Here is a 25,973-nt window from a genome sequence, read left to right on the forward strand (position 1 = left end):
ATTAACTGTCCTCTTGCCTTGTTCTGCATTGCCCCCACCATGGTGCTGAGGACTGGTTGATCTCAAACTCCAGTCCTCCTGCTACAGCTTCTCAAGTGCTGGGATTGTCAGCATTCACCACCATGCCTGGGTGGACTCTGTTTTAAAAGACTGTTCCCCATCCCCCAACCACCAGCAATACGAAAGGTGCCTATTATTTGGAATATCAGAGATTAACCCTCTCTCTGGACAGAGAAACCTTTCTTGCAGTCCGTTATAAAATATTTGGGTTCCCTGATTTTGGAGTTGCTGAGCCTTGGCAAATCCACTGCAGGTGGAGCACTCAGGTGGGTGCGTAGTGACTTGAGGGAAGAGCAGCTGAGAAAACACCAAACTCAGGGTGCTTCCTCTACGTAGGCATAGTCAAGCACGTTCATGCTGCTCGCTCAGAGTCAGGAGTATCATAGCTCCTCAAGGCTTCACAGCACGGTCGCTAGCAGGCTAGGTATCCCTCAATAGAAGACTATCCCATACCTTCCACAGTTTTTGACACTGATTCTTTTTGTTGAGTCCATAGTTAAGCCATTCCTTCCTTCATACATAGTGTGATGAAGAGACAATTTAAATAAAATATATTATTAAAGGATAGACATTAGGGTATGTAGTTAGGAAGCGCTTGAACTGTATTATTGTTGTTTGATTGATTTTGGGTGGTGGTGGTATTGGTAATTGAACCTTGTGATACTGGGAATTGGGCCTTATGCATGTTAGGTATGTGTCTAGTACGGAGCTAGCCCTAGCCCTGTAGCTAAGGAAATGAAAATATCCAAAGACGATAAAAGGGACCATAATAAAATTTTATATTTACAAATGATATTTATAATCTTTTCTTTAACCCCTACATGTTAGTAAGTGACATACCAGAGGTAGAAATGAATAAAAGAAATTGTATATTTCACAATTGTCTGTTGTTGACTGTAAGCACAATGTTTCTTTAGCCTTTTCCTCAAAAACGACTATATTAATAGAACATATTAAACTGATTATATATGCAAGATATTGAACAGGTGATAAGGTTTTTCCAATCAAGAGATTATACCACTTACTTTAACACATGACTTTCAAGTCAACCAAACAAATGGTAGTAACAGTTGCCACCACCATTGTTATTGCTGAAAAGTTTTAGAAGAGGGGAATCGATCTCATGTCCTAAAGTGAGCTAGAAAGAAGGAACCCAGTCAGGGGATGCTCAAGGCAATTTTATACAGAGGGTTTTTTTTTCCTCAATACAAGAGCAGATGATATAATAATATGTTAGTGCAGCAAAATGTATGTTTCCTTTATATACCAAGAAATAGTCCTAAGTACAAAGAGTGCACTAAGTACTGATAATCCTGGAGTCCACAGTTGTAAATCAATAGTCAAGGATCTTACCCACTTAGAGCTCAAACCAGTGATGGAAAAATAAAAAGCACCTTAAGCATTTTAATGATTATTTCATAAAATTCCTCCCTCTAGTGTCACATGAACTGCTATTTATTTGTAACCATATTGGTATAATAACAATAACAACACTAAATAGGTGTCAAATAGAGGTTATTGGGAGTCAATTATTATTTTAAAGCATTTATAGTATGTAAGATAGTATATACATCATTTAACTATAATATTGTAAAGCACAAAAATCACATTTTATAGATAACAGAACTAATACATAGATGATCAAGGCATGTGGACAGCTTCAAACGCACATCAGTATATTGACTAAGTTGTACCGCAGGGGTTCCAGTTGTGTTATGAAAGGGGCGACATAGGTTATCAGTGCAAATGATTCAAATCCTTGTGAGAGTGTGAGCCTTGATTAAGTCCCGTCTTATCAATCAATATGAGGCTCAACTACACATATTTTAGAAGTGCTGAAATAGAATAAGATGACATTAAACCAATTTTGATGTAACTTTATGGCTTGAATTATAGTCTTTGATGTACATAAATTATTAAAAGATCTGTCCATGTTATAATTCTCCAATGTACCTGAGGTATATTTTCCTCCATTTTTCAAAATAGCACAGCGTTTCTTGAACAGAAAATGAAATAAGCTCATCATAGAAGTCCCACCTTGCTAATTTATTTCATTTTTAGTAAAGTTTAACTGCTGAGGTTTAGAATGTGTAATTTAGATCTTCCGTGAGAACAATTCGAAACGAGTGAAACAGAAGCCAAGTACATAAGCTGAGGAGCAAAGAGGGCTTTCCTCACGTCAGCTCACTCCTCTACGAAAAGAAACCATGCCCATGCGGAGCAGCCTGACTGCTTTTCTAAAACGTAAGTCTTTTCTGAGACTAAAGCATGAATCGTTCAAAGCATTGACTTGACAGTATTTCTGTAAAATATATAAATATAGTTTAATGTCACATAGGTAGCTCCTATTTTTATTTACGTTTTTATGACTTTTTATACACAATGACTGCATTTGTGACATTTCCACGTGTCTTTCTCACCCACCCTAGCAGCTTCCATCCTCATTGGCTAATCCCCTCATAGAAGCCTTTTGTTCACAAATTTTGAAAGCACTGTTTTTGTTCTCTCTCTCTCTCTCTCTCTCTCTCTCTCTCTCTCTCTCTCTCTCTCTCTCTCTCTCTCTCAAGATTATGAAGTTTTCTTGGTGTTGGTGGTGCCTGCCTTTAATCCCTCTGCACTTGGGAAGCAGAAGTAGGTGGATTCTATGTGAGTTCAAGGCCAGCCTGGGCTAAAGAGCAGGCTTCAGGACAGCCTGGGCTACATGGAGTAACCCTGTTTTAAACAAACAAACAATTAATCAAACAAACAACAACAACAAAAACCCCAAAATATGAAAGTTCATCTTTTAGCCTTATTTTACATTTATGGGTGTTGATATGTCTGTACACCTCATGTGTACAGCCTACATGTATGTATACATATATGTATGTGTATGTATATGTACATATATATGTATATATGTATATGTGTATATATGAATATGTGCCTATGTATATGTGTATATATGTATGTATATATTAGAGGTTTATGTGTACATGATTTTTTTCTATCTTTATTTACCTAAAACGATCTGCCTATAGCTTTTTGGAAGTTTTAATAAAAAACATTATTAAGTAGATGAATTTGTAACTGTAATGTAAATAACTTCTTATATTACAGAGTAAAAAAATGTATAAATAACAATTTCCTTGGAAATAACTAAATGTCTGTGTATAGTACCAACTAACTATAGTTAAGCAAATGTCTGTAGACTACTTGCATACTAGCTATAAATGATCAGTTTGAAAGGGACAAATTTCAGGGTTGTTTTGATTTGCATTTTCCTAATGACTAATGCTATTGAACATTTCTTAAGATACTTCTCAGTCATTCGAAATTCTTCAGATGAAAATTCTTTGTTTAGCTCTGTACCCCATTTTTAATAAGGTTATTTGGCTCTCTGGAGTCTAACTTCTTCAGTTCTTTGTATATATTGGATATTAGCCCTCTGTCAGATGTAGGATTGGTGAAGATCTTTTCCCAATTTGTTGGTTGCCTTTTATCTGATTGACAGTGTCCTTTGTCTTACAGAAACTCTGTAATTTTATGAGGTCCCATTTGTCAATTCTTGATCTTAAAGCATAAGCTATTGATGTTCTGTTCAGGAAATTTCCCCCTGAGCCCATGTACTTAATGTTCTTCCCCAGTTTCTTTTCTATTCCCAGACATCCTTCAATGGAGGAATGGATATAGAAAATGTGGTATATTTACACAATGGAATACTACTCAGCAATTAAAAACAATGAATTCATGAAATTCTTAGGCAAATGGTTGGAGCTGGAAAATATCCGAAGTGAGGTAACCCAATCACAAAAGAACACACATGGAATGCAGTCACTGATAAGTGGATATTAGCCCAGAAGCTCTGAATACCCAAGACACAACTCACATATCAAAGCATTCCCAAGAAGAAGGAAGAAGAGGTCCCTGGTCCTGGAAAGGCTTGATGCAGCAATGTAGGGGAGTACCAGGACAGAGAAGTGGGAGGGGTTGATTGGAGAAAGGTAAGAGGAGCTTATGGGACTTATGGGGAGGGGGATCCAGGAAAGGGGAAATCATTTGGAATGTAAACAAAGAATATAGAAAAAAAGGAAAAAAAGAAAAAAGAAAAGAAAGGGACAAATCTTAACTAAGTGATGGATTAGACTAGTCAAAGGCAAAGCTAGCACGGTTTATTTCAGTGCTCCCGTGCTCGTCAGAGTGTCTGTCCCTGCTAAGCATTCACAGGAGAGGAAAGTGGGGAGGTAAGATGTCATATCATGTTCGCTGGAGAACTATCTGTGTGCATACTGAGAAAGAATGATTTCAAGTCTGCCCCAGTGTGCATATGTCATGTGCTCCTGTGCATCAGGGCCATCTGTTAACTGGATGCCATCTGATTTATAGATGGCCAGCTGAAGCTCTCCCTCCATTGCCCACAGCATTTAGGGTACATTTCTTAGTGCCTATTTTCATGTAAGTGCCTCATTTTCATGTAAGCAGGGTTTATCTGGGTCCCCAAAGAGCTGGTCTTTAAGTATCCTTTAGTGAGCATGGATAAAGTCCCCTTTGCTGCTGGATGACTTAACCTTTGGCCTCTGTGCAAACATTTGGTGCCATGTGGATGAGTATTTAATAACTTCCCAGTGAGATGGGGCCAGAGCAACACAGTCATATTGCTGGGAGATAATTATATATATATATGAATGAGTGAAATAGCAGTCTTGTGCCTTCTGCACCTGTCTTTCTTCTGACATGACATACAAATGGCAGAAGGATGGGAGCAGGGAAGGAGAGGTCCAGTCAACTCTCTTATTTCAGTCATAAACCTATCTTGCTTCTGACGCCACTGTTGTGTAGGTATTTCAGTAAATCCTTAGTTCAAAACTATGGCGACCTTTTTTGTAAAAGGGAATATGATTAATTTTCTTCCCTTGTACTCTAGTCTTAGATAAATCACATCACAATCAAAGAAATCTTAATACATACAATAATAAATGCTCTTCTTATTTAGACCTGATGTTACTTTCTTTGTATATTATATCAACTGAAGAGACACTTTAAACATAATCGTAATTTCTTCTTTAAAACAACTTGACATTAACGATGTAGTTTGCCACTTATCTGGATATGATACATTAGAAACAAGCTGATTCTGAAGAGTCTTCTCAATATGTTGTAGTTCATAAAATAAGCTACTATTTATTAGGGTATTCAGAACTCGTCCTCTTAAATGATATCTATTTTGCCTCAGTATTTGGCAATGATATTAGACATATCATCATTTCTGTTATAGTGGGGTCCAGAAAAGTTGAGGAAAACTATGATTTAGTCACAGTTCTTAGACTCATTGTTTAAAGATGTTTGTATCCATATACAGAATACATTGATATGAAGCTATTCTTTGTAATCTATTCAAGAGAATTTCAGCTGGAGTTGTGGCACTATTGAAATTTGGACTAATAAAAGCAAAAGGACCCAGTTGATAGTTTGCTATTTTGATAGATGAAGTTCTACATCTACCTTCTAAGAGCACAACAATGGGGTAAGAAATGGGTGAAGGACTACAGTTAGGATTCACTACAAACCCTAGGTAAAGTTACTATAAACTGTCACTCACTGACTTATCCAGTGTATACATTAGTAATTAGTAGACATATCACAGGGATTAGAATTCAACAGTCACACACCCTTCCCTTCACTGGAAACCTGAAGCTGAACAGGGAGCAACTCTCTGGGAAAGTGACTTAAATACAATAATAAATGCTTTATTATTATTTATTTATTATTTATAATAAAATAATAATAAATGCTTCTTAAAAGCGGAAAGTGCCAGTAAACAAATGGCCTTCAGGGCATTAAAAATGGAGTCAGTGATGGAAAGGCCTTTAAAAACACCCCATTCTATCAGCATCACTCAAATTGTTGTTAGGCAAACTGTTAGAGAATCCAGTAAGCTGAATTACTGAAACTAACATAATATTACAAAGTTAAGAAAGAACTTATTCACTAAAACTCCAGTTATTTCTTGAGGGCAAACAGTCTTGTCAAGTACTGTTAGAAATACTGGGGATTCAAAGAAACTAACGTTGTTTTTAAGTGGGTCAGTGTGATCCCTGCATCCAGGGTCTTATGGTGTCTAACTCCTAGTTTTCTCAGAGTCAATGGTCAGAGCCATCAGACTCGTGCCTTCATGTGCTTCCTATTCAGATGGAGAAGAGAAGTGAAAATAAAGCGGTAAACAGAAGTCTACGTACATGAGAACACTAAAAGAGATGTGCAGTAAGAAAGCATGGACCATCTGATGGGTATTAGATACCCTAGTGTGCCTTTATGACAGAAGGGTAGCATGTGTGCTCACTGAGAGGGTGAGAGGGAGCAGAGATTGTCCACAGGGAAGGATGTTAGCTATGCATGCGTTAGGAAGAGAGAAGTGGAAATATGGTGGGAGTGTGCCTGGAGGTGAGGACACATACACAACACACACACACACACACATATATACAGAGAGAGAGAGAAAGAGAGAGAGAGAGAGAGAGAGAGAGAGAGAGAGAGAGAGAGAGAGGACATTATCAGAAAGAAATAACAGACAGCTTAAGAAGCTCAGTAAGAATTTAATTCTGTACGACTTTGTAGGCTATTGTATTGCATTTGGATGTCAGTTTAAAATCAAAGCAGAAGACATTGGTGGCTTTGAGCAGAATAGTAACAGGGATGTTCTGATTTCTGTATTCAGAAAAGACTCAGGGATAAAGGCTCAATGGTGAAGGTTTTTCTAATATGTGCAAAGCCGTGGGTTTAATCCCTAGTAGAAAGAAGTCTCAAGGAGGACAGAAGGAGTGGAGAGATGATAGAAACAACCAAGAGACACAGGGTACTAACTGGGAGTGAATCGGAGTGGAAGAGGCTGTGAGCTGTGGTCAGATCTCAGGGAGTTGTCAAAGAGAAGGCTAATGGGACAGGCAAGTTTATATGCTCATGGTTAGAAGGGCAACACAACTAAGACAAGGATATGTAGTTCAGTATTACATAAAATGCATCATAAGTTTTCAGAATGATCCATAAGTTCCTATTGGACCAACAACACATATTATCAACTATTGATAACACATATTATTAATTATCAACTATTGACTAAATCTAAAGACCTAACAAGGAAGGGTGGAGTGTAGGCAAAAGGTCACATGGGTCAGGAAAGATGATAGAAAGGTATTTTTTTTTCTAGTCTCAACTTCTTCATAGTTTGTCTTTGTCTTCTCTTGGAGACTTTGTGAATTCAACTTTCCATTTGTGGATTCTAAAAGAATCAATCATGCATATTCCATTGAGGACACTTGTGGAAGGTGGGCTTTCGGTTTTAATTCCACTGACCATTAGTACAATAGGACTTAGATATGGCAAGTCACCGAATGCAGCTGTTACACTGCTCATTTAAAACGTGTTTTATTTTTTAAACTAATGGAGGGGGTGTCTATTATCTGAAAATTTCATCAAAGCATTCTAGTATAGTTTTATCTAATATGTAAATTGTATTGCTAAATACAAAGTATGATATTTGCATGTATGTGCATGCATGTGGGCATGCCTGTGTGTGTGTGTGTGTGTGTGTGTGTGTGTGTGTATGTGTGTGTTTGAACAACTACCTAAAGACACTGGAAATGTAATAAAAGTCATGGAAATGTAACAAATGTCCAGTATTTGACAGATACTGGACTGGAGTCAACATTTGAAAAAATTAAATAGCACAGGACCATTTTATTGTTTATAGGAGGTTTAGACTGAGCACAAGGTCTTAACTGAGTAGCTAAAGGAAAAGCCTGTAGGGAAAGCTGGATTGAAAGATCCAAATTTAGAGTTTAGAACAGTGATTTACAACCTTCCTAAATCAGCAACCCTTTAATACAGTGCCTCATGTGGTGGTGAGCCCCACCGATAAAATTATTTTTGTTGTTATTTCATAACTGGAATTTTGCCACTGTTATGAGTTATAATATAAATATCTGATATGGAGGGTATCTGATATACACACCCTGTGAAAGGGTCATTAGATCCCCAAAGGGGTTATGACCCACAGGCTGAGAACCACTGGCTTAGGTCAAAAGGCCTCCCTGGAAAGTAAATGTGTAGGATTTACAAAGCTCTGGAGAAAGTTTGCCCCAAATTCTAAATCTAAATACTGTCCAAATTTCTGACTAGTTTTCTATAGTTTAGGGGAAAAAATTAAAAAGTGGAGTTTGAACAAGTGCCAATTAGAAGGAAAAGAGTTTTGTAATATGAATTCTGCTAATGTAACTCATTAAATCTATATTATTGATCTCCAGAGAAATATAACATAATACAGGATTTGTGCTTCTTAGTTTGTGTTATCTTAACGCAAATCCAGATGTATCTGAGAAAAAGGAATTTCAACTGAAGAATTGCCTCCATCAGACTGTCCGCTAGCTGTCTCTGTAGGGACGTTTCTTGATTGATTATTGATGCCTGAGGGTCCAGGACACAGGGCAGTATCACCCCTTAGCAGATGTGCCTGAGCTGTGCTGTGTAAGAAAGCAGGCTGAGCAAGCCATTGGGAACAAAACAGTAAGATGCATTCCTCCACATCCCCTGCATCAGTTCCTGCCTCCAGGTGCCTGCCTTTGAGTTCCTACCCTGACTTTTACTCATAGTTCTAAGTTATGATATGAAATAAACACTTTCCTCCCCAGCGTGCCTTTGGTTATGGTGTTTGTCACCGCAACAGAAAGAAAGTTATGCAGAGTTCCTCTAATTCACTGGGAAATATAAGAGAAAATTATTTGACATACAAGAAAGTGCATAAATATATTTCATTCTACCAACAGCCTGATCAGGAAGCCAGCTTGACATTACTTATGATAGATTTACCTGAGAACTATTTGATAGTATCTATATAGTCAATAATAATGCAGAAAATATTAGCAGAGCAATAGACTCTAGAAAAAATTCACCAATTAAAAAACACTGTCTATATTAAAAACCTACTATGATGAATTTAACCGTAAACCAGTGATAACAAAAACATTCCTGAGCCTGACAGCAGTACACTAGAAATGATCCCTTCTAAAGAAGAGATAAACCAACCCCCCCAGAGCTCCCAGGGACTAAGCCATCCACCAAGGGGTACACATGGCTCTAGCTGCATAAGTAGCAGAGGATTGCCTTGTCAGGCGTCAGTGGGAGGAGGGGACCTTGATCCTATGAAGGCTCACTAGATACCCCCGAGTAGGGGAATCGAGGGTGGGGAGGAGGGAGTGGGGTGGGTGGAGGAACACCCTCATAGTAGGGGGAGGGAGGATGGGATAGGCGCTCCCCCGGAAGGGGGTAAACTGGGAAAGGGGATAACATTTGAAATGTAAATAAGGAAAATATCCAATAAAAAACTTAAAATATGAAATTGACATCTTCTAAGAGGAAAAGAGATAGAGGGTCAGAAAATGATCTAATTCTCTCAAATTATGTGAAAGATATAAATTGAAAATTTGTGAAACTCATTAGGACAAAGTTAAACACACACACACACACACACACACATATATATATCTGCATCATTATTAAAAACCTAAAAGGTGGTTAAAAATAATGAAAGCAGCCTATGAGAAATGAGACATTTTGATTGGTGAGTTCTTATCAGAAATATCAGAGCCTAGAAGAGAGAAGAGAGCCTTTGAGTGGTCAAACTGAAGCCCACATCCTTCATTAATAGGGGAAAAGTATACAACATGGCCAAGTAGGGCTTACATTCTCAGGCACACACTCAAAAACTATATAAGCTATTTTACCATATTAAGGTGCTGAAGAGAAAAAAGAGTACATGTCTACTTCAATAACTTCAGAAAAAAAAACCATAAATTCAACGTCTCGACTTTTTAAAAAATCTGCCAAACAAAACCAGAAAGAAATTTCTTTAGCCAAATCTAAAAACAGATTGAAATAATCATAAGAGTTACAGGCTTACTGTAAACTCTGGCACACTCAGATTCAAAAAGAAGCTTCCACTACCTTCTTTGTTTATTTTTATTTTTTCTTTTGTTTGTTTTTGTATTTTGAGACAGGGTTTCTCTGTGTAGCCCTGGCTGTCCTGGAACTCACTCTGTAGACCAGGCTGGCCTCGAACACAGAAATCTGCCTGCCTCTGCCTCCCAAGTGCTGGGATTACAGGCGTGCGCCACCACGCCCGGCTTCCACTACCTTCTTAATCCAAGGTTATTTAAGCTAGCTCCAACAACAACAACAATAGCAACAATAACTACAACATCTACTGTTGTGGATTTAGTCTAATGTTTGTTTATGTTAATAGGTTCCCCCAAATTGCAGGAGAATCTGCTCATAAGATTCTGAGGTTCCCTGCCCGCAGTTGATTTTGATTGGTAAATAAGATTGCTGGTGGCCAGTATCAGGGCGGGGAGACACAGGTGGGACTTTAGGATTCCTGGGCAAGGGCCCAGGGAATAAGAAGATAGAGCCACGATGCAGGGAGAGGAGGGAAGACCAGGCCTGAGAGGCGCCCAAGAGAGATACAGGAATCCTGTAAGAGCTGGGAAGACTGGCCCCAGCCCTCCCCCAACTGGGTCTAAGGCAGCAAAAATGAAATATAAATTTTAGTAAGAACAGCTCAGTAATATCAGAGGGGAGGTGTTCTCTGTGGAGGTTTGGGAGTGACTCAGTCATTGAGATGTTCAAGGCATATTAAAATATAAGTCTCAGTGTGGTGTGTGTGTGTGTGTGTGTGTGTGTGTGTGTGTGTGTGTGTGTGTGTGTGGTGTCTTTCAGGAACCCAGAACACTGTGTGGGGGTGGGGGAGCACAAGGAACTCATAGCAGCCACCTGGTCCACTAGGAAAGAGATTAATTGGCAACTACAACAAACTACAACATCAAACCATACAGAAAACAAGAAACAGAAAGATCACATTTAATATGAAACTTATGAGCTTCCATGTTTGAAGAAGAAAGCAGAGACAATTGCCAAAATAAGATGCAGTATAGTTAGCTATAAGGACGTACATGAGACCAAACAAACAAACTTGATACCTTACTAAAGTTGTAAGTACTTGCCAGCATAAAAACGGAATAGTTTTAGAGAATAGTATGTTTTTCCGTCTCTTGGAAAAGCTGCTGTCTCAGTATAATATTTGGAGTGGTCTGTTCTTTCTCTTGTTGATCTGTAATGTTTTCCATATTATATCCCAAAGCCCCATAAGCATTTGAATGTGTTTGAGGGCTTTGAAAATTCTTAAACTAAAACATTTAACAATGCTAAATATTGTTAAGATGCCTTTATACTTCTCATAAATTGACAAAGAGGCCAATAATTCATATAGCTACTATGGAGAGGGAAATTAGACAGTATATTGTTAAATTGGACAAAAGACATTCTTTACTATGCAATGGCTTTACTTATATGTATATAACCAAGAAAACACACTCATGTTCTTGAGAGATAGGCACAGATTGATATATTGTACATTGTTAGTAAAGGAAAAATCAGCAACAGGAAAATTTTCCAATATTTATTGGGATAAAAGCCTTTGCCAATTGGAAGAAAATAAGTCAGTTGAAAAGAATAAATATAACCTATAACATCCACATGGATAGAGCTCAAAAACTGATAAGGAATAGAATACAGCAAATACTTATTCCAGAAGAATACCATGTATGAAAAGGCATAGTCTAACATGATCTTAATAACCTGGGTATAACATAAACATGTAGTAATCAGGGAGCATTATTATTTTGTAATTTCTTTAGAATGAAAATTCTAAATAAGAATAGGATAGGAATCCAGAGGTGCAGACACCTAATGATATTTTCTGTGTTTAAAAACATCCAAAGCAATAATACAGGTTATTAATACTTGTTTACATTAAATAACAAATGCAGTGTCCATTATGTTCCATATTCTTCATTAAACAGGAGAGAATGTATGCCTGCTATTTTAACCTGGACAAAAGCCTATGTCTGGAGTGATCCCTGGGCATGGATTAGAGCCTATTATTATTGTTTTCTAAATGGTCACGTTGTCAAACTGCTTATTAAATATTGATTTATATCCATAGAATTCTGCTGCTCTCATAGAAGCCCCTTTGTCCAGAGGGTAGCAGCTATTTCCCCACAAATTTTTGGCCAGAGAGGCCTCAGAGACACTGGAAGCAATAGAGTTTATTGTCATTGCTTTTGGTTATCCACTTCAACTAGACAATAAGACCCTCTTGCTGAAGGCACTACACATTTTGGTTGTAGCATACAAGATTACTCTTAAACTAAGCGAGAAACTCTGCCTGCTGGCTCTCTTTCAGTGCCACAAGGTGTTATTCAGGCTGCCTGGTGAGAAAAGACACCAACAGTCTTGCCCAGTACTGGATACTGCATCATGTAATATTGACCTGCCAGGGAAGATGTTTCTACTGGTACAATAGCAGTGAAATGTTTGTGAAGATGACCAGTCCGTCCACTGATTGGATTTGAAGCCTGCTCTACAGGAAGGAATTCATGACTCATAGTTTAAAGATAGTCTAGCCCCAAGGATAGAGAATTCATAGGATTTTCTAAGTGGTCATGTTATCAAATTGCCTTCTAAATATTTATGTTGCTATTCTTCAAACTCCATCAGAGAAATTTGTCATTGCAGTAGGTAGTGGCTAACACAGAGGAGCATTGTTGTTTAGAATGTTGAGATTAAGAGACTGAGTGCTTGACTGTAGGTGGGACATCTATATCAATAACCCTTTCCACAGGCTCAGGTTGATTTCTACATTCCTTTTCTGAATCTTCTTGGAGTGGGGGGCGGGGTTCCTTTCAGAAGCAACTTTTCTATGCTCTTATTACAAATTCCTTTTTAGTAGGAATCCAGAGGTGTTAGATTGAATGGGAAAGTGCTTAATGCATCCGGGCTTGGGGGTCACAGACTGAAATGTCTCCTGTGTCACATATTCTGGAGGTTACACCTGTCTGTGACAACAGGGAGTTTCCCTATGCATTCTTCATTTGCTGTTGTTTAAGTTGACAACTTCCTTCCCAATAAAAATTCACTTACACCTCCAAAAGACAAAACAAAACCATGAAATAATCTAAGAACTGAAAGATATGGGTGGATGCTGTGAAATATGGTCCACTGGACATAGCACAGCTATTTGTTGCATGTACAAAATCACAGTAGCCATGTTTACCTTCATAAGACCTGAGCAAGATGGAAACAGCTAAAAACTCTAGCACATTTTCAAGTTAACCATTTGATATTGGACAACTAATTAGTGTGCTCTTTTCTGGAGAAGACCATTTCTCCTACTCTCAGCATTCCTTAGCTGTTTGTAGTTCTCTGTGTAGGATAGAGGCCTCATGAGATTTCCCCTGTCCATGTTAGCATGCCTATTGTTTTTCTTGAGCAGGTTATATTTATATAGTTAGTGTATATACATATATATGTTATATACATGTATACATATATCTATCTACATTACATATACGTAACAACAATTAATGAATAAAACAGTAATTTGAAAGAATTCAAGGGTGAATATATGGGAAGGTTTAGAGGGAGAAGGCGTAAGGGGACAAATGATGTCATTATATTATAGTTTCTATTTATCTAGCATGGAGGAAGAGGGACTCTAGACCTAGCTGATGGTTGGTGGCTGCTAAGGGAGGAGGTTACACCTATCTGTGACAACAGGGAGTTTCAATTCTTTGAGTTTGGTATATTTAGAAAAGATTTTTGAATGAGGTTTTATAGGCTGTGTTTCATACCCAGATTCACAGGGTTGTTTTTAAAGTTATTCCTTACTGTGTTATTATTAGAATGATCTGGAAAAGCTTTAAAGAAGGAAATTGGGAAGATTGCAACTTTATTCACATGATGTCAAAAGTCATCATTCAGATTTTTCAAGTCAAGTTGACTGACAGAATAGTTAAGGTTAAAGATAGAAGAGGCAGAGGTGTAACTACCATCTATGTCTACATCTTCAGTCCCCAAAGTATTCCTCTTTCTTTCTTCCTCCCTCACATCCATCCTGGATGTCCCCCCTTCTTCTCTCTTTCCCTTTCTCTTCTTTTTCTTCCAACTCCTTTTCTGTTAATTTAGTTTTATTTTTCATCCCCCTCCCTTGGAGTTATGTCTATATCACCTGTGAAGTTGAATCTACAGAACAATCCAACTGTTATCAAAAGGATTCAACTATGGAATCTGAACACGATCTGTTTTCATCAGTCAAAAGGGCATTTAGTGCAGACTGCACTTAAACTGCAGCACCATTGTGGTCAGTCCACAAGTCATCTCCTTGCTAGCCCTCTTTTCTATATTGGTTTACTATGGCTTCCTGTACAAGGGGAAAGCGTCCATGGTTGTGAGGTGGCAGGGAGGGCAAGAACTGCCATGACTGAGATTCTCTGGTGAGCCTGCTTCTGGGGTTCTGTGCTTCATGACACTTTACCAACTTTCCTTCTCTATATTCCTTGCAAACTGGCTTCCCTTATTCCTTTATCCAGTTCCTTCATTGGGACCCAATCATAGATGAGAACTTAGAAAGTACAAATATGAAGCAAAAATAATACTTAATGAAAATAGGTGGTTTTGAAAGAAAGCAAGGATGTGTATATGGAGGATTTGGAGGGAGGAAAGGGATATTATTATCTCATTTTTTTTCTTTTTAGCATGCATGAAGATCAACTCCAAACCTAGCTAATGGCTGATTGCTGCTGAGAGGAAGAGACACTTTTTGGGGGGCTTGGTGTACTTAGGGAAGATATCTACTGGATTGGCATCCAGTATTGGATTACTTACAGAGTGGTTTGACTTTAGTTTTAAAGATATAAACCAATGGTCAAAGCACAGTGATTCACAGGGATGTAGAGAAATAACCGCAATAAACTCAACCACCCACAAAAATGATTCATGCAAAGACATTATCGTTAATTACTATTCCTCTGCATCCACTGTTAAACAAAGCCTTATATTCAATTAAGATAAATAAATACTGTGATTAGAAGAGGAAAGGTAGCTGGGCAGTGGTGGCGCACGCCTTTGATCCCAGCACTTGGGAGGCAGAGGCAGGTGGATTTCTGAGTTCGAACACAGCCTGGTCTATAGAGTGAGTTCCAGGACAGCTAGGGCTACACAGAGAAACCCTGTCTCAGAAAAAAAAAAAAGAAAGAAAAGAAAAGAAAAAAAAGAGGAAAAGTGTCTAGCCTGCTCAGTCTTTACTCAGTAAACTTGGATAGCCTTTAGGACTCTAAGTCTTAAAGTTGTCAATTCTGTGAGCTTGCTTAAGAAAAGGAAACTTGACTGCTGGTGGGTCATAAATATGTACAGATGAAATTCATCCTTCTCAATAAACTAACCAGGATTCACATATTAGGTGTTATTGGAGATTCTAGTGTCACCTAGAAGGTTACACTTCAGGTTAACATGTTGGGTTTTTCTGATACAAATTCGGACTAGTGAGTGACTCTAAAACGTTTGTTCAAGAACATCAAGAGGAAGCTGTGGAGAAAAGTCGTTAGCTGGCCCTTCAAGCGAGTGGAGCTCAAACTGTGTAAAGTTGCCTCAGAAAAATGTGAACTGACTCCTGCGTGGTTTCTCCTAAGATTCTGATGTCAGTCACAAGCACTACAGCCTAAGTGCTATATACTTTTAAAACGTGTCCGTGTTAATTTGAATGTGAGGTAGAGATGGGGATCTCCTGACTCATGAAATGAGGCTGTGAGCTAGAAAGAGTATTAAGCTGTGCTTGATCCACAGACCAGGAGTTCTGTCAGCTTCCAAGGGGCTACCTCTGAGAACTACTTGTGGGACATAATTTCTATTCTCAACCCAACACCTACAGAATAAAACTACGCACGTGAATAAGATTCCCTGGGTGGCTCCAGTGCACTCTAAATTCTGAGAAGCATTAGGGCATCGAGCCCAGCACACACACCCAAGTGGCTGGGCTAAGGCACAAGAGGAAAGACATTCCTATCCCTAATGCCCTCTACTTAACTAAGCCATCTTCTGTCTTGATTTTTACCAGTACGTCTCCCCAAAAATAGAGATATTTCTTTATTGCTGTTCATTAAGTTGGACTACAAATGAAAGCCAGAGCACTGCAGCATTCTAAAAAAAATAAAATAAAATAAAAAATGGGACAGGAAGAAAGCTGCTTCCACCCGTTTCTGTAAACAATGGTTTCCCACACACTACTTGTGGGACAGAAAAAATGTGCTGGTCCCACATTCCACCTATTAAATTAGAACTTGATGGGATGGAGGACCAAAGCTGGTATTTTCTTTTTCTTTTCTTTTCTGTTTTTTTTAATCTTTTTTCTTTTTTGATCTACATGCTGATTTTATAAGACTAACTTTTTTCTCTCTTTTTCAATTTTTACTTTACTTTTTTTAAATTGGATATGTTCTTAATTTACATTACAAATGTTATCCCCTATCCTCTCCTCTGTCCCCCTACTTCTATGAGGGTGTTCTTCCACCCACCTCACTACCTCCTCCTCACCCTTGATTCCCCTGCAATGGGGCATCTATCGAGCCTTCATAGGACCAAGGATCTCTCCTCCCCTTGATGCCTGACAAGGCAATGCTTTGCTACATATGCAGCTAGAGCCATGTGTATTCCTTGGTTGATGGCTTAGTCCCTGGGAACTCTAGGAGGTCTGGCTGGTTGATATTGTTGTTTTCCAATGAGGTTGCAAACCCCTTCAGCTCCTTCAGTCCTTTCTCTAACTCCTCCATTGGGGACCCCACGCTCAGGCTGGTATTTCCTAAAGCCTGCCAACAGATTTTAGTGGGAAGCTAGTTTTGAGAACTGCTATGGATCAGCGCTCTGATTTATCATTGCCTTGTTTAATATATTACGGGGCAGTTAGTCATTTTGGCTTCCCGGAAGACTCATATCAGTTACTTCAATTAATAAAATATTAGTATGCATTATAAGATCAATTAAATATTTAGTGCACACCCCTATTTTTAGATGATGGCTGATTGTGTACACAAGGAGGCAAATAGGTGGCAAGTATATCAAATAGTAATAAGCACTTATTATTATTATTATTATTATTATTATTATTATTATTTAATTTTATAAAATAAAATGCAATACTTTTTTATTAGAGTTTGGATTTGTCATATCTTTAGACAGCACAGGGCAAAGTATCATAGATTTTTCTCTGTAATGCATTCTGGGGATGACTGGCATGGAGACCACCATGGAGGGTTCCTTAGAAGAAAGGAATCAGCTGCTATGAACCATTCACAGTGAAGATAGAGTCCTATACAATTTCTTAGTTGCTGCAGCTCCCAAATTTCATTTCAAGTGAAATAATGAACAAAGTTCATATATCAGCCTTCACACAGGAGCTGAAAATGTCCAGGGTGTCAAGTAACTAAGTGAGGTAGTTAGACACTTGACCGAGCTAAAGAAACAGCCACGGGTCTTGCACAAGATGAGCAAGTCTAACTTTAAAGTCACGCCAAATGAAATCTGATTCCAAAATATATAAAACAAAAGGCATAGCACTAAAAGTTTCTTTCAAAATTATTTCTTTCAATTTTGAAAATAAAATCCTTTAAGATTTTTGTTCTTCTAAAGTAAAGCCCCTTGTTTCAGTCTTGGGTTTCCTATATAGCAAGAAATATCTGTCTTCTTTAAAAGCCCATTGGAAAATGATGTGAACAAGACAATACTTTTGTTCCATTTGTGGTGTTCAAGTCTAGGGAAAAATACACATATATAAGATCACAGTCCTTCAAATTCCAATGTTCTATGACCAGAAGTGCCCCCATCCCAAGCACTGGGAGACATCTTTAACCTCACCTCCACCTTCATCCTGACTCTTTGAATATTAATGATGTCATGCTTCATTTCCGGCATTAATAATATCAACATGAAAGACAACAGACCTCAGGCTACACTTGATCTTATTTTCTTTCTTTTTTCATTAAGCTGACAATCTTTCTTAAGTTAAATGAGGATCTTTAATGCTCTATGCAGAGAATTTGTAGTGGTAGATTGTATGTAAATAGGAATACTCCATATATTTATGATCAGGTACTTAGGAAATGATGAAATACTGACTTGGCAACTGTCCTATCTCGTGCACATTATTAACTGTCCTCACGAATCTCCTGCCATTTTATCTTTTGAAAATCTTACAAGTAAATCATGGAAGAAGAGTCTCTGGCAGGTTCTCAATCAAACTAAAGATCAGCGTGAAAGTGCATCTCTTGTCTGAGTGTGGCCTACACCTTTAATCCCAGCCCTTGGGAGGCAGAGTCCATGGGTCTCTGTGAGTTCAAAGCCAACCTGGTCAACATAGAGAATTCTGGGTTCTGGGGGGTGGATTGAGGGGGAGATGGAAGAGGGGGAAGTAGGAGAGGGACAGATGGAGAGGGAGAGGAGGGGAAAGGGGAAAGGGAGGGGAAGAGGGAAGAAGAGGAAGGGGGGAAGTAGGAGAGGGACAGAGGGAGAGGGAGGGGGAGGGGAAGGAATAGAGGGAGAGAGAGAGAGAGAGAGAGAGAGAGAGAGAGAGAGAGAGAGAGAGAGAGGGAGGAAAGGAAGAGGAGAAGGACAAGAAGCTTTTCCCTATTTATGGTTATATTTGGTGTTACTTTTACAATTTTTAGGCCAAGTGGAACTGTCTACTTCTATTTATTCATAATATATATTTTATTTAAAAATAATGCCAACCACAGGGAGATGGTTATGAACCATAGTAAGGATGTAGAAATTTGCTTGAGGTAGATACTGATTACAGACTTCTATGAAAAAAAAAATTACCCCTAAGGCTTTGGGTCAAGTATGCCATTGCTCAGGGCAGGAATTCCTCCTTAAAATGAGAAGATCTGCTGGGCATATTCAAAGTTCACTATCTTTTCCTGTAATACTTAAATTGTATATCAGTCAGGATGTCGTATGAATAGCAAATAGAACATTTCGATTTTTATCTTTTTCTTTACAATTACTTACAGTTAAGGCTGGTGGTCCTGGAGGTCCCATATCACCCTAAAATCGATGAAAGAAAATTTGGGATTAACAATAGCACCTTTCTGTACATTATGTAAGAGATTATGGAGAGAATCAATATAAAAAGATAACTCTTTTTTCTTAAGTCTTCATCTATTCTTTAAGAACTTCCTGATATAATTTGAATCATATTCTTCCCCCATTCCCAATTCCCCCACACCCTTCTCAGTTTCTCTACCAGCAAATTCATAATTTGAAAGGACATAAAAATAGAATTTTTCTTGATATAATTTTCCGCACAACAAGAGCAGAATCATGTTCTCTTTGGGACTTATGATATAAAAATCGCCTCGTGTGCCCTCACGTTTTCTGCAATAGCAAAGGATGTTTTGAAAAACTAAAATAATCTAAAATTTTTTTATATTCTTTTGACTATGAATCCAAAATTAGAAAAAAAAAATTATCTTTCCAAATATGGTTACTTGCCAACAGAGCAGCTGGGAAGCGTCACAGAGGCAGATAATTTTTCTGACAAAGTTTGTATGAGGATCAGCAGAAATAATAAGTGGATCCCCCCACCCCCACCCCGCCCCACTCCATGCCTTCCAGCTGCAAGGAGCTGTTCGCACAGCCTCTCCCGGGCTGTGCTGAATGGGCATCACTTGTGCCTCCAGCTTTGAGAACACTCCCTCCGTCTGTGTATTTTCCAGTACTAGAATTGCTTTGCTGACCTGCGTGAATACAGCTTTCCAGGTGTGTGTATCCTGACTGCTAAAAAGTCCTTGAAAATGCTGGGCGCTGCGTGCATTCTAAATGCCGGCACCCAGAGGGCAGAGGCAAGAGATTCTCTGTGACTTTAAGGCCAGCCTCAATGACATTGCAAGTTGCAGACCAGCCAGGGTTACACAGTAAGACCTTGTCTTTTAAAAACAGTCTTTGTAAAAGTATCCAAAGTTCGTGGTGTGCCACCCACCCTGGTGTTTTTCTCCCTCAGGAGTTCTAGTCATTTAATGAGAACTCCATAGTCATCAGTACCAAGTGCCTTTGCTGTGTTTTTGTTGCCTTGAACATTATAGAGTCCATGTGATCTGTGGCGTGTGCCATGGGGTTGTCATGCTAAGTATAGCTAGGATTTTCTCTTTTTCTCATTCAACTAAGTTAACTCAAGTTTTAAGACATAGCACCGTATCTCCACTCTGTTGGGGACTAGCACATTAAAGTAACAGTTGTTAAGGAACTTGACTCAGTTGCTGAGGATTGCTCTGTGAGATCATCTCCAGCGCAGAGATAAATATTTAAGATAGGCAAGGAATTCTGTCCCTGCTCAGCATGAAGAATAAATGTAGATATGTACAACTCCCGTGAGACCAGGATTGACTAATCACCACACTCAGTGTAACCTAACCCTTGAATTTAATATTCATTGGTTCTCACTGAGAAGCCACTTCCAAAATGCTGTTATGAAATGGGACAGGGGAGAACACAAGAAACGGATCATTTGATCTACAGTGGAGGCTCGGAGTGAGCTTCCTTTCCCTTGCCACCACCTGCCTGAAAACTGAGGTGACAGCTTGGGGTGGTTGGCTGTGTTTCCTGACACAGGACACCTTTGCTAACGTGCTGATGGAACACACACGCTGTCAAGCAAAGGTGAGAAACAGGAGGTTTCACTCCTGTGTTCATGTCAACTAGTGACTGCACACATAGTCTCTCACACTGAAGCAACCAAAAGGTTTTCCTCACTCACAAGCTTTTCACACAGCAGTCTTCTGCCATATTCAGGATGTTCATGTAGCCAGATAGGCTGTGTGTGTGTGTGTGTGTGTGAGTGTGTGTGTGTGTGTGTGTGTGTAGACTCAGTACCTTTTCTCCTTTTGGGCCAGGTGGACCTTGAGGACCGGAGTCACCTTTCAAACCCTAAAAAGAACATAACAAAAATAATTTTCTATGGAAGAGTCACCAAAAATTTCAATTACAGATTATTAGTTTAAAAAAAAAACAAAACTATTTATGCTTCCCTGAACTCTTAAATCCCATTCTTTCCTTTCTAGTATGGAAACAGGCAACTGGCACCACTCTGATAAGCACCATCTGCGCTGTGGTGGCTTCAGATACATTAAACCAACGCGGGGCCTCAATAGTGCATATTTGTGCAACTTTGCTTCCTGCTAAAATTACATTAATTCACCATCTGGGGAGCCATCATTTAGATCTATATGAGCTTTGAAATATCCTCTTTGGATTAAATTTGTGGATGTTGTAAATACCTCTGATTTAGCGTTGATTTAGCCTTTATAAAGCTTGCCAAAAATTTCATGAGTTACATCAAAAAACATATTCATGTCTCTATCAAGAAATTTAATTACTGGGAGGAGGGCTATAGAGGCTGAGTTCTACCCCTCACTGGGCGGGAGGTGAAACATAGCATCTTGTCCATTTGAAACTATGTTTCAGTTTTCTAATCCTTTCTTTTTTTAAACCTGGATTTATAAAGATATAAAATGGGCTACATGAGACAGGAAATTTGTCATCTAAGTTTTTTTCACAAATCCTCCTGATTCTTGTGTGTTTTGGGATACTTAGTTGGTGATGGCTACATCAATTCTTCAGCTGAGAGTGTTCTCTGTGGAAAAAGAAGGTGAGTCGGATAGACACATCCTGACTTGGTCCTTCCTTTATTTTGAACACCTGGGATGAGGGAGAAGGGACAGTGGGAAAAGGGTGCATTTGGGAGTGATATTCCATACAGTTAGTCTAAACACCTTGCTGTTCCGAGCAGATGACTCTAGCGATCACTGCCTGGGAGTTTTGTAGGGAATAAATAATGCACGCCCCAGCACCTACAGATATTCAGTATTGAACCCAATAACAAGCCAAAGTAATAAAAGTAAGTAGACGAAACAATATTGTTTCACAGAGAATGTGAAAGCCATGTCAGACATTAACAAGAACCAAGGATGAATAAAACATTCAACTTGAAAAAACAACTTTGAAATGAATAAATTCCTTAATATATTTTAATGATTATTTTAGTGTTCAATAAATAATATTTGAAGTATAGTATTTTACTATACTATATTTGGAATGTTTTTTTGGAACATCTATCTACTCCTTTCTAAAGCAGTAGATACTTTAGAGTAAAAGCTGGCAGAAGAATATCCTAACCACTGACGGGAAGACAAGTGCCATTTCTGGGAAAAGATTTCTATCATGCATTTATCCATGTGTCCACTAAGTCTTTTCCCTGTACCTAGTGGCCACTCACTATCCTAGATCTACACTGTCTGATAAAGCAGCTGCACATAGCTTGCTCTTCATCTCCAATCCCCTTCTTCTCAGTGACAAGGTCGGAACCCAGAGCCTTCCTCGTGCTGTAGAGTTCTTTACTACTGAGTTGTATTTCCAGTTTGGTTTATAATGTGCATGTAGTATAAGAAAATGTTAGATAGTCCATTAATACTTTTTATGCTATTCATTGAAATGATAGTGTTGGCAATAATGCATCAAGTAATATATATTGATAAAAGCAGTTTTGCCTGTTTTTTTTACCTTTCTCTACCGTGGCTAATAGAAATTGTAACATATTTACTTTTGTCTTGAGTTTGTAGTTTTCTCTAGATTTCCCCACCACTTTGGAGATCAGACACAAGAGAAGAAGGTGGTAACAAAAGTAACCTCTATTACCTAATGCTAATCAGGCTCCTCTGAACACTCTTCATAAGTCTGGGCTATAACCCCGTCTTGCTTTGGGCTTGGTCAACCTGGTTATCTAAAAATACTGGTAGTAAGCTTACAAAACTCTTCCACCCTTGGAATTGCAATGCCCTAAATTAGCATGTAAGTCCCACCTGCCCAAGGACTAGGTCACTTCCTGAAATGCTGGGAGTTGTAGTTCTTGGAAAACAATAAAGCCTCGTGGATAGTACAGTGGCCTATAGATTTGTCTAGAGAACCCCCTACAACTCATGGCTTGAGGCCACTGTCAGTGGGGGAAATTGCAGGAGATGGGTGTGACAAAAGTCCATCCCCTGGTCAGTAGCTAATATTAAATAAGGCTTACTTTAAATTTGGCCCATACAGTGGAATTGGCTTTTCTGTAGAAAATCTCAGGATTAACTGAATCTACTCTTCGTCTCCTCTCTTTGACATCTAGTTCATGGCTGTCTTGAACAAGAATGCCTCTAGAGCAGAACTGTGCCTACCTAATATTTCTCTTTAGTAATCCCTGCCACCACATTGTCTCCTCTGTGCTGCTCTCTACAACTACAGCTAGGTCCTCCTTGTATCTGGAGATGCGCCTGACCCTTACTGCAAGTCCCCTGATAAAGCTGTTCTGAATAAACAATAAACTTCCTTGCTACAAATAAGTAAGTAAATAAGTAAATAAATAAGTAAATAGATAAATGAATGAAGGAATAAATAAATGCAGGCATTTTTCTTCCACAAAGCTAAGATTCTTGTCATTTGTAAGACTTGATGGTCAGTAAGCATTTCAGTGTGGACGCAATGAGACAAATTCTGGACAGAGTTGTCCCAGGTGGGGTGGTTAGAAGCCACCTCTGCATACAGGGGACTGCTTGCTGCTTTAGAAGGTTTCAGTCCCAGCACAGTCTCAGAGGAAAAGTGGAAAAGTGACATAAACAGCAAGTAGAAAAGTCGCTAAGGTGGCACCTTATGACATATGGTATTACGTTAAGGTCACTCAGAGGTCAAAGCATATAGATATGGGAAGGATTTCTTTTTAATTAAGTGGGAGGCCACTTCAATGCTATTAACCAGCAAATCTATTAGATGTGCTCAAGACTGTGCAATATGGCATTTGGGAGTCAGGAAAAGAATAGTGTTTACTGCATTGTCCTAGGTAGTCAGGGTACCTGCATAAAAAATGTATATGCAATAGTTATTTTGAAGAGATACTCAGAATCATTGTTTTAAAAACAGTAAGTGGCTGTCTCTTAACAAACATTATTTATTATTTTTTTAGGGCAAATAAAGGTTAAGTAATAGCGCTTTATGTGGTGTTTCACGCTCAGGTTGACAGATATGTAACAACTGTGCTTTAAGTCATAGAGAATAACAATGCAGCAGAGAAGTATTGTATTCATCAGGCTCCTACAGGTATGGCCATGGAAGGAGACCCAGGTAACTCATGTCCCCTGTGACAAAGCACCGCAATGTTAAGGCTATGGGTTTGTAATAGGCTCCGAAAAGCAGCCCGGTAATGCTTTTCGCAAGTACGTTTTTCTCCTCCTGTCATGCTGTTGCTGCTATCAACGTTATTGAATGCCAGAGGAGAGAAAAAAGACACAGCACAAAGCATAAAACACGTTTTGAAATGTGAGTGTTGGTCTTTACCACCCGAGCCGTGCCTTCCAGATAGCAGAGTTACGACCACCGAGCCTTGACAATATGGCTGCCTAAACAAGACCTGCATAATGGCAACACCTGTTGGCAAGCCAGGGCAGATGAGGGACATTTCACAAGGCCCCCTCTCTAGATGAAGAACCAGCACCAGTCAATGGCTGTAAGAAAGGAGTCGGCTCCCCCAGGGGATGTGCCCAGTCATGGTTTATCCAATCCTAAATAAAAGTTAACCGTTCTAAACACACTTACATAAGAACATCATAAAATGAGCTTGGTCTCTCTCTCTCTCTCTCTCTCTCTCTCTCTCTCTCTCTCTCTCTCTCTCTCTCTCTCTGTGTGTGTGTGTGTGTGTGTGTGAAGAAAAATTGTAGAAGAGGTCATGAACTTGGGGAGTGGTGGGGAGCTATAGGAAAAGTTAGAGGAAGAGGTGGGAGGAGTAGAAATATCGCAAACCCAGTGTTTATCTAGGGAAGTTTTTATCTTTTTAATCTATAAAACTTTAAGTTAAAAAGCACGAAAACATCAAATGAAATGGATTTTAAACTTGAGACATGGATGGGTGTCTATTATTAGGAATCTCAGTAACATTATTCCCTGAAGCATGGTAGTCGTTTCTGCATGTAATGTGAGATGGGAAGTTTTCTCTAAAGGCAAAATAAAAGCCAAGAGGTGTTGTCACAAAGAAAGCTAATAGACTGCAGAGTTTTTATTGGGAATAAAACTCTACTGTGCATATAATGTAGCATTTTAAAAAATCAGATAGTATAAAATATTATTTATTTAAAAATTTAAGGTACTAATTAGTCCCGTGTCCTATCTACCGGTCTAATCTTGCCTCCTAACAATGGCAACAGCTGTCACCAGTTGACACTTTCTGGTTTTGTGATTTCAGGGTTTTATAATAAGTAAGCACAGATCACACTGGTGTGTGGAGATTTGCGTGATAAATCGAGAAATGTCAGTTATGGTAATTTTGTTGTAGGATGTTTCAAAGACCAAAATAAACATAGAGAGGAGACTAAGCTGAAGGACTGAAACCTACTCTTCTGAGGTTGAATGGAAAGAGATTAATGAACGAGGTATCTATTAAAGATAACACAGCACATCTAAAAGCTTTTGATAACAGAGAATAATTGCTGACACCGTTCTTAAGTGAGCCGAGCACCCTTCTACTGCTGCACGCACGAGAACTCCTTTGATTCTCCCAGGATATAGGCAAATACTAATAATCTGATTTTTCTCATTGTGCAAATAAATGAACTAGGGGGACAAGTAATGGGACAAGTAGTTACTGGAAGAGCTGGCTAGACAGCCTGGCTTCAGTGGTTACAATAGGATACGTACATGCATCTGAAGTCTCTTCTAAGATACTATTGTTGAATTCATTTCATGCTAGATAACAATCAGAATCACGTAACCATCCAGTAAACCAAGATCTTACATTTTTGAAAGATAAATTGTAGAAATTTAAAAATTTTGCAATTTCTATATTCCTTAGTAGCCATCACATGTACTGTGGTAGAAATATATTTATTAATACTTCAGTGTTTAAACCCAAAGTTTATATAAGTTTACACAAGCATACACATACAAACATGGATAATTTGTGTTGTCTCAATGAATAAAGG

At 38.7% G+C, this 25,973-nt stretch overlaps 1 protein-coding gene across 1 annotated transcript in view; it reads right to left on the reverse strand.

The window, feature by feature from the left end:
• Nucleotides 1-25,973, reverse strand: part of Col19a1 (collagen type XIX alpha 1 chain) — a 301,599-nt gene that overhangs the window by 162,235 nt on the left and 113,391 nt on the right. The window contains exons 12-13 of the mRNA XM_052192819.1: nucleotides 20,845-20,898; nucleotides 18,985-19,020 (exon numbers count right to left, since the gene is read on the reverse strand). Of these exons, the coding sequence (XP_052048779.1) occupies nucleotides 18,985-19,020; nucleotides 20,845-20,898 (90 nt within the window). The remainder of the gene's footprint in view (nucleotides 1-18,984; nucleotides 19,021-20,844; nucleotides 20,899-25,973) is intronic.

The sequence above is a fragment of the Apodemus sylvaticus genome, chromosome 9, assembly GCF_947179515.1.
Source record: "Apodemus sylvaticus chromosome 9, mApoSyl1.1, whole genome shotgun sequence".
NCBI lineage: Eukaryota > Metazoa > Chordata > Mammalia > Rodentia > Muridae > Apodemus > Apodemus sylvaticus.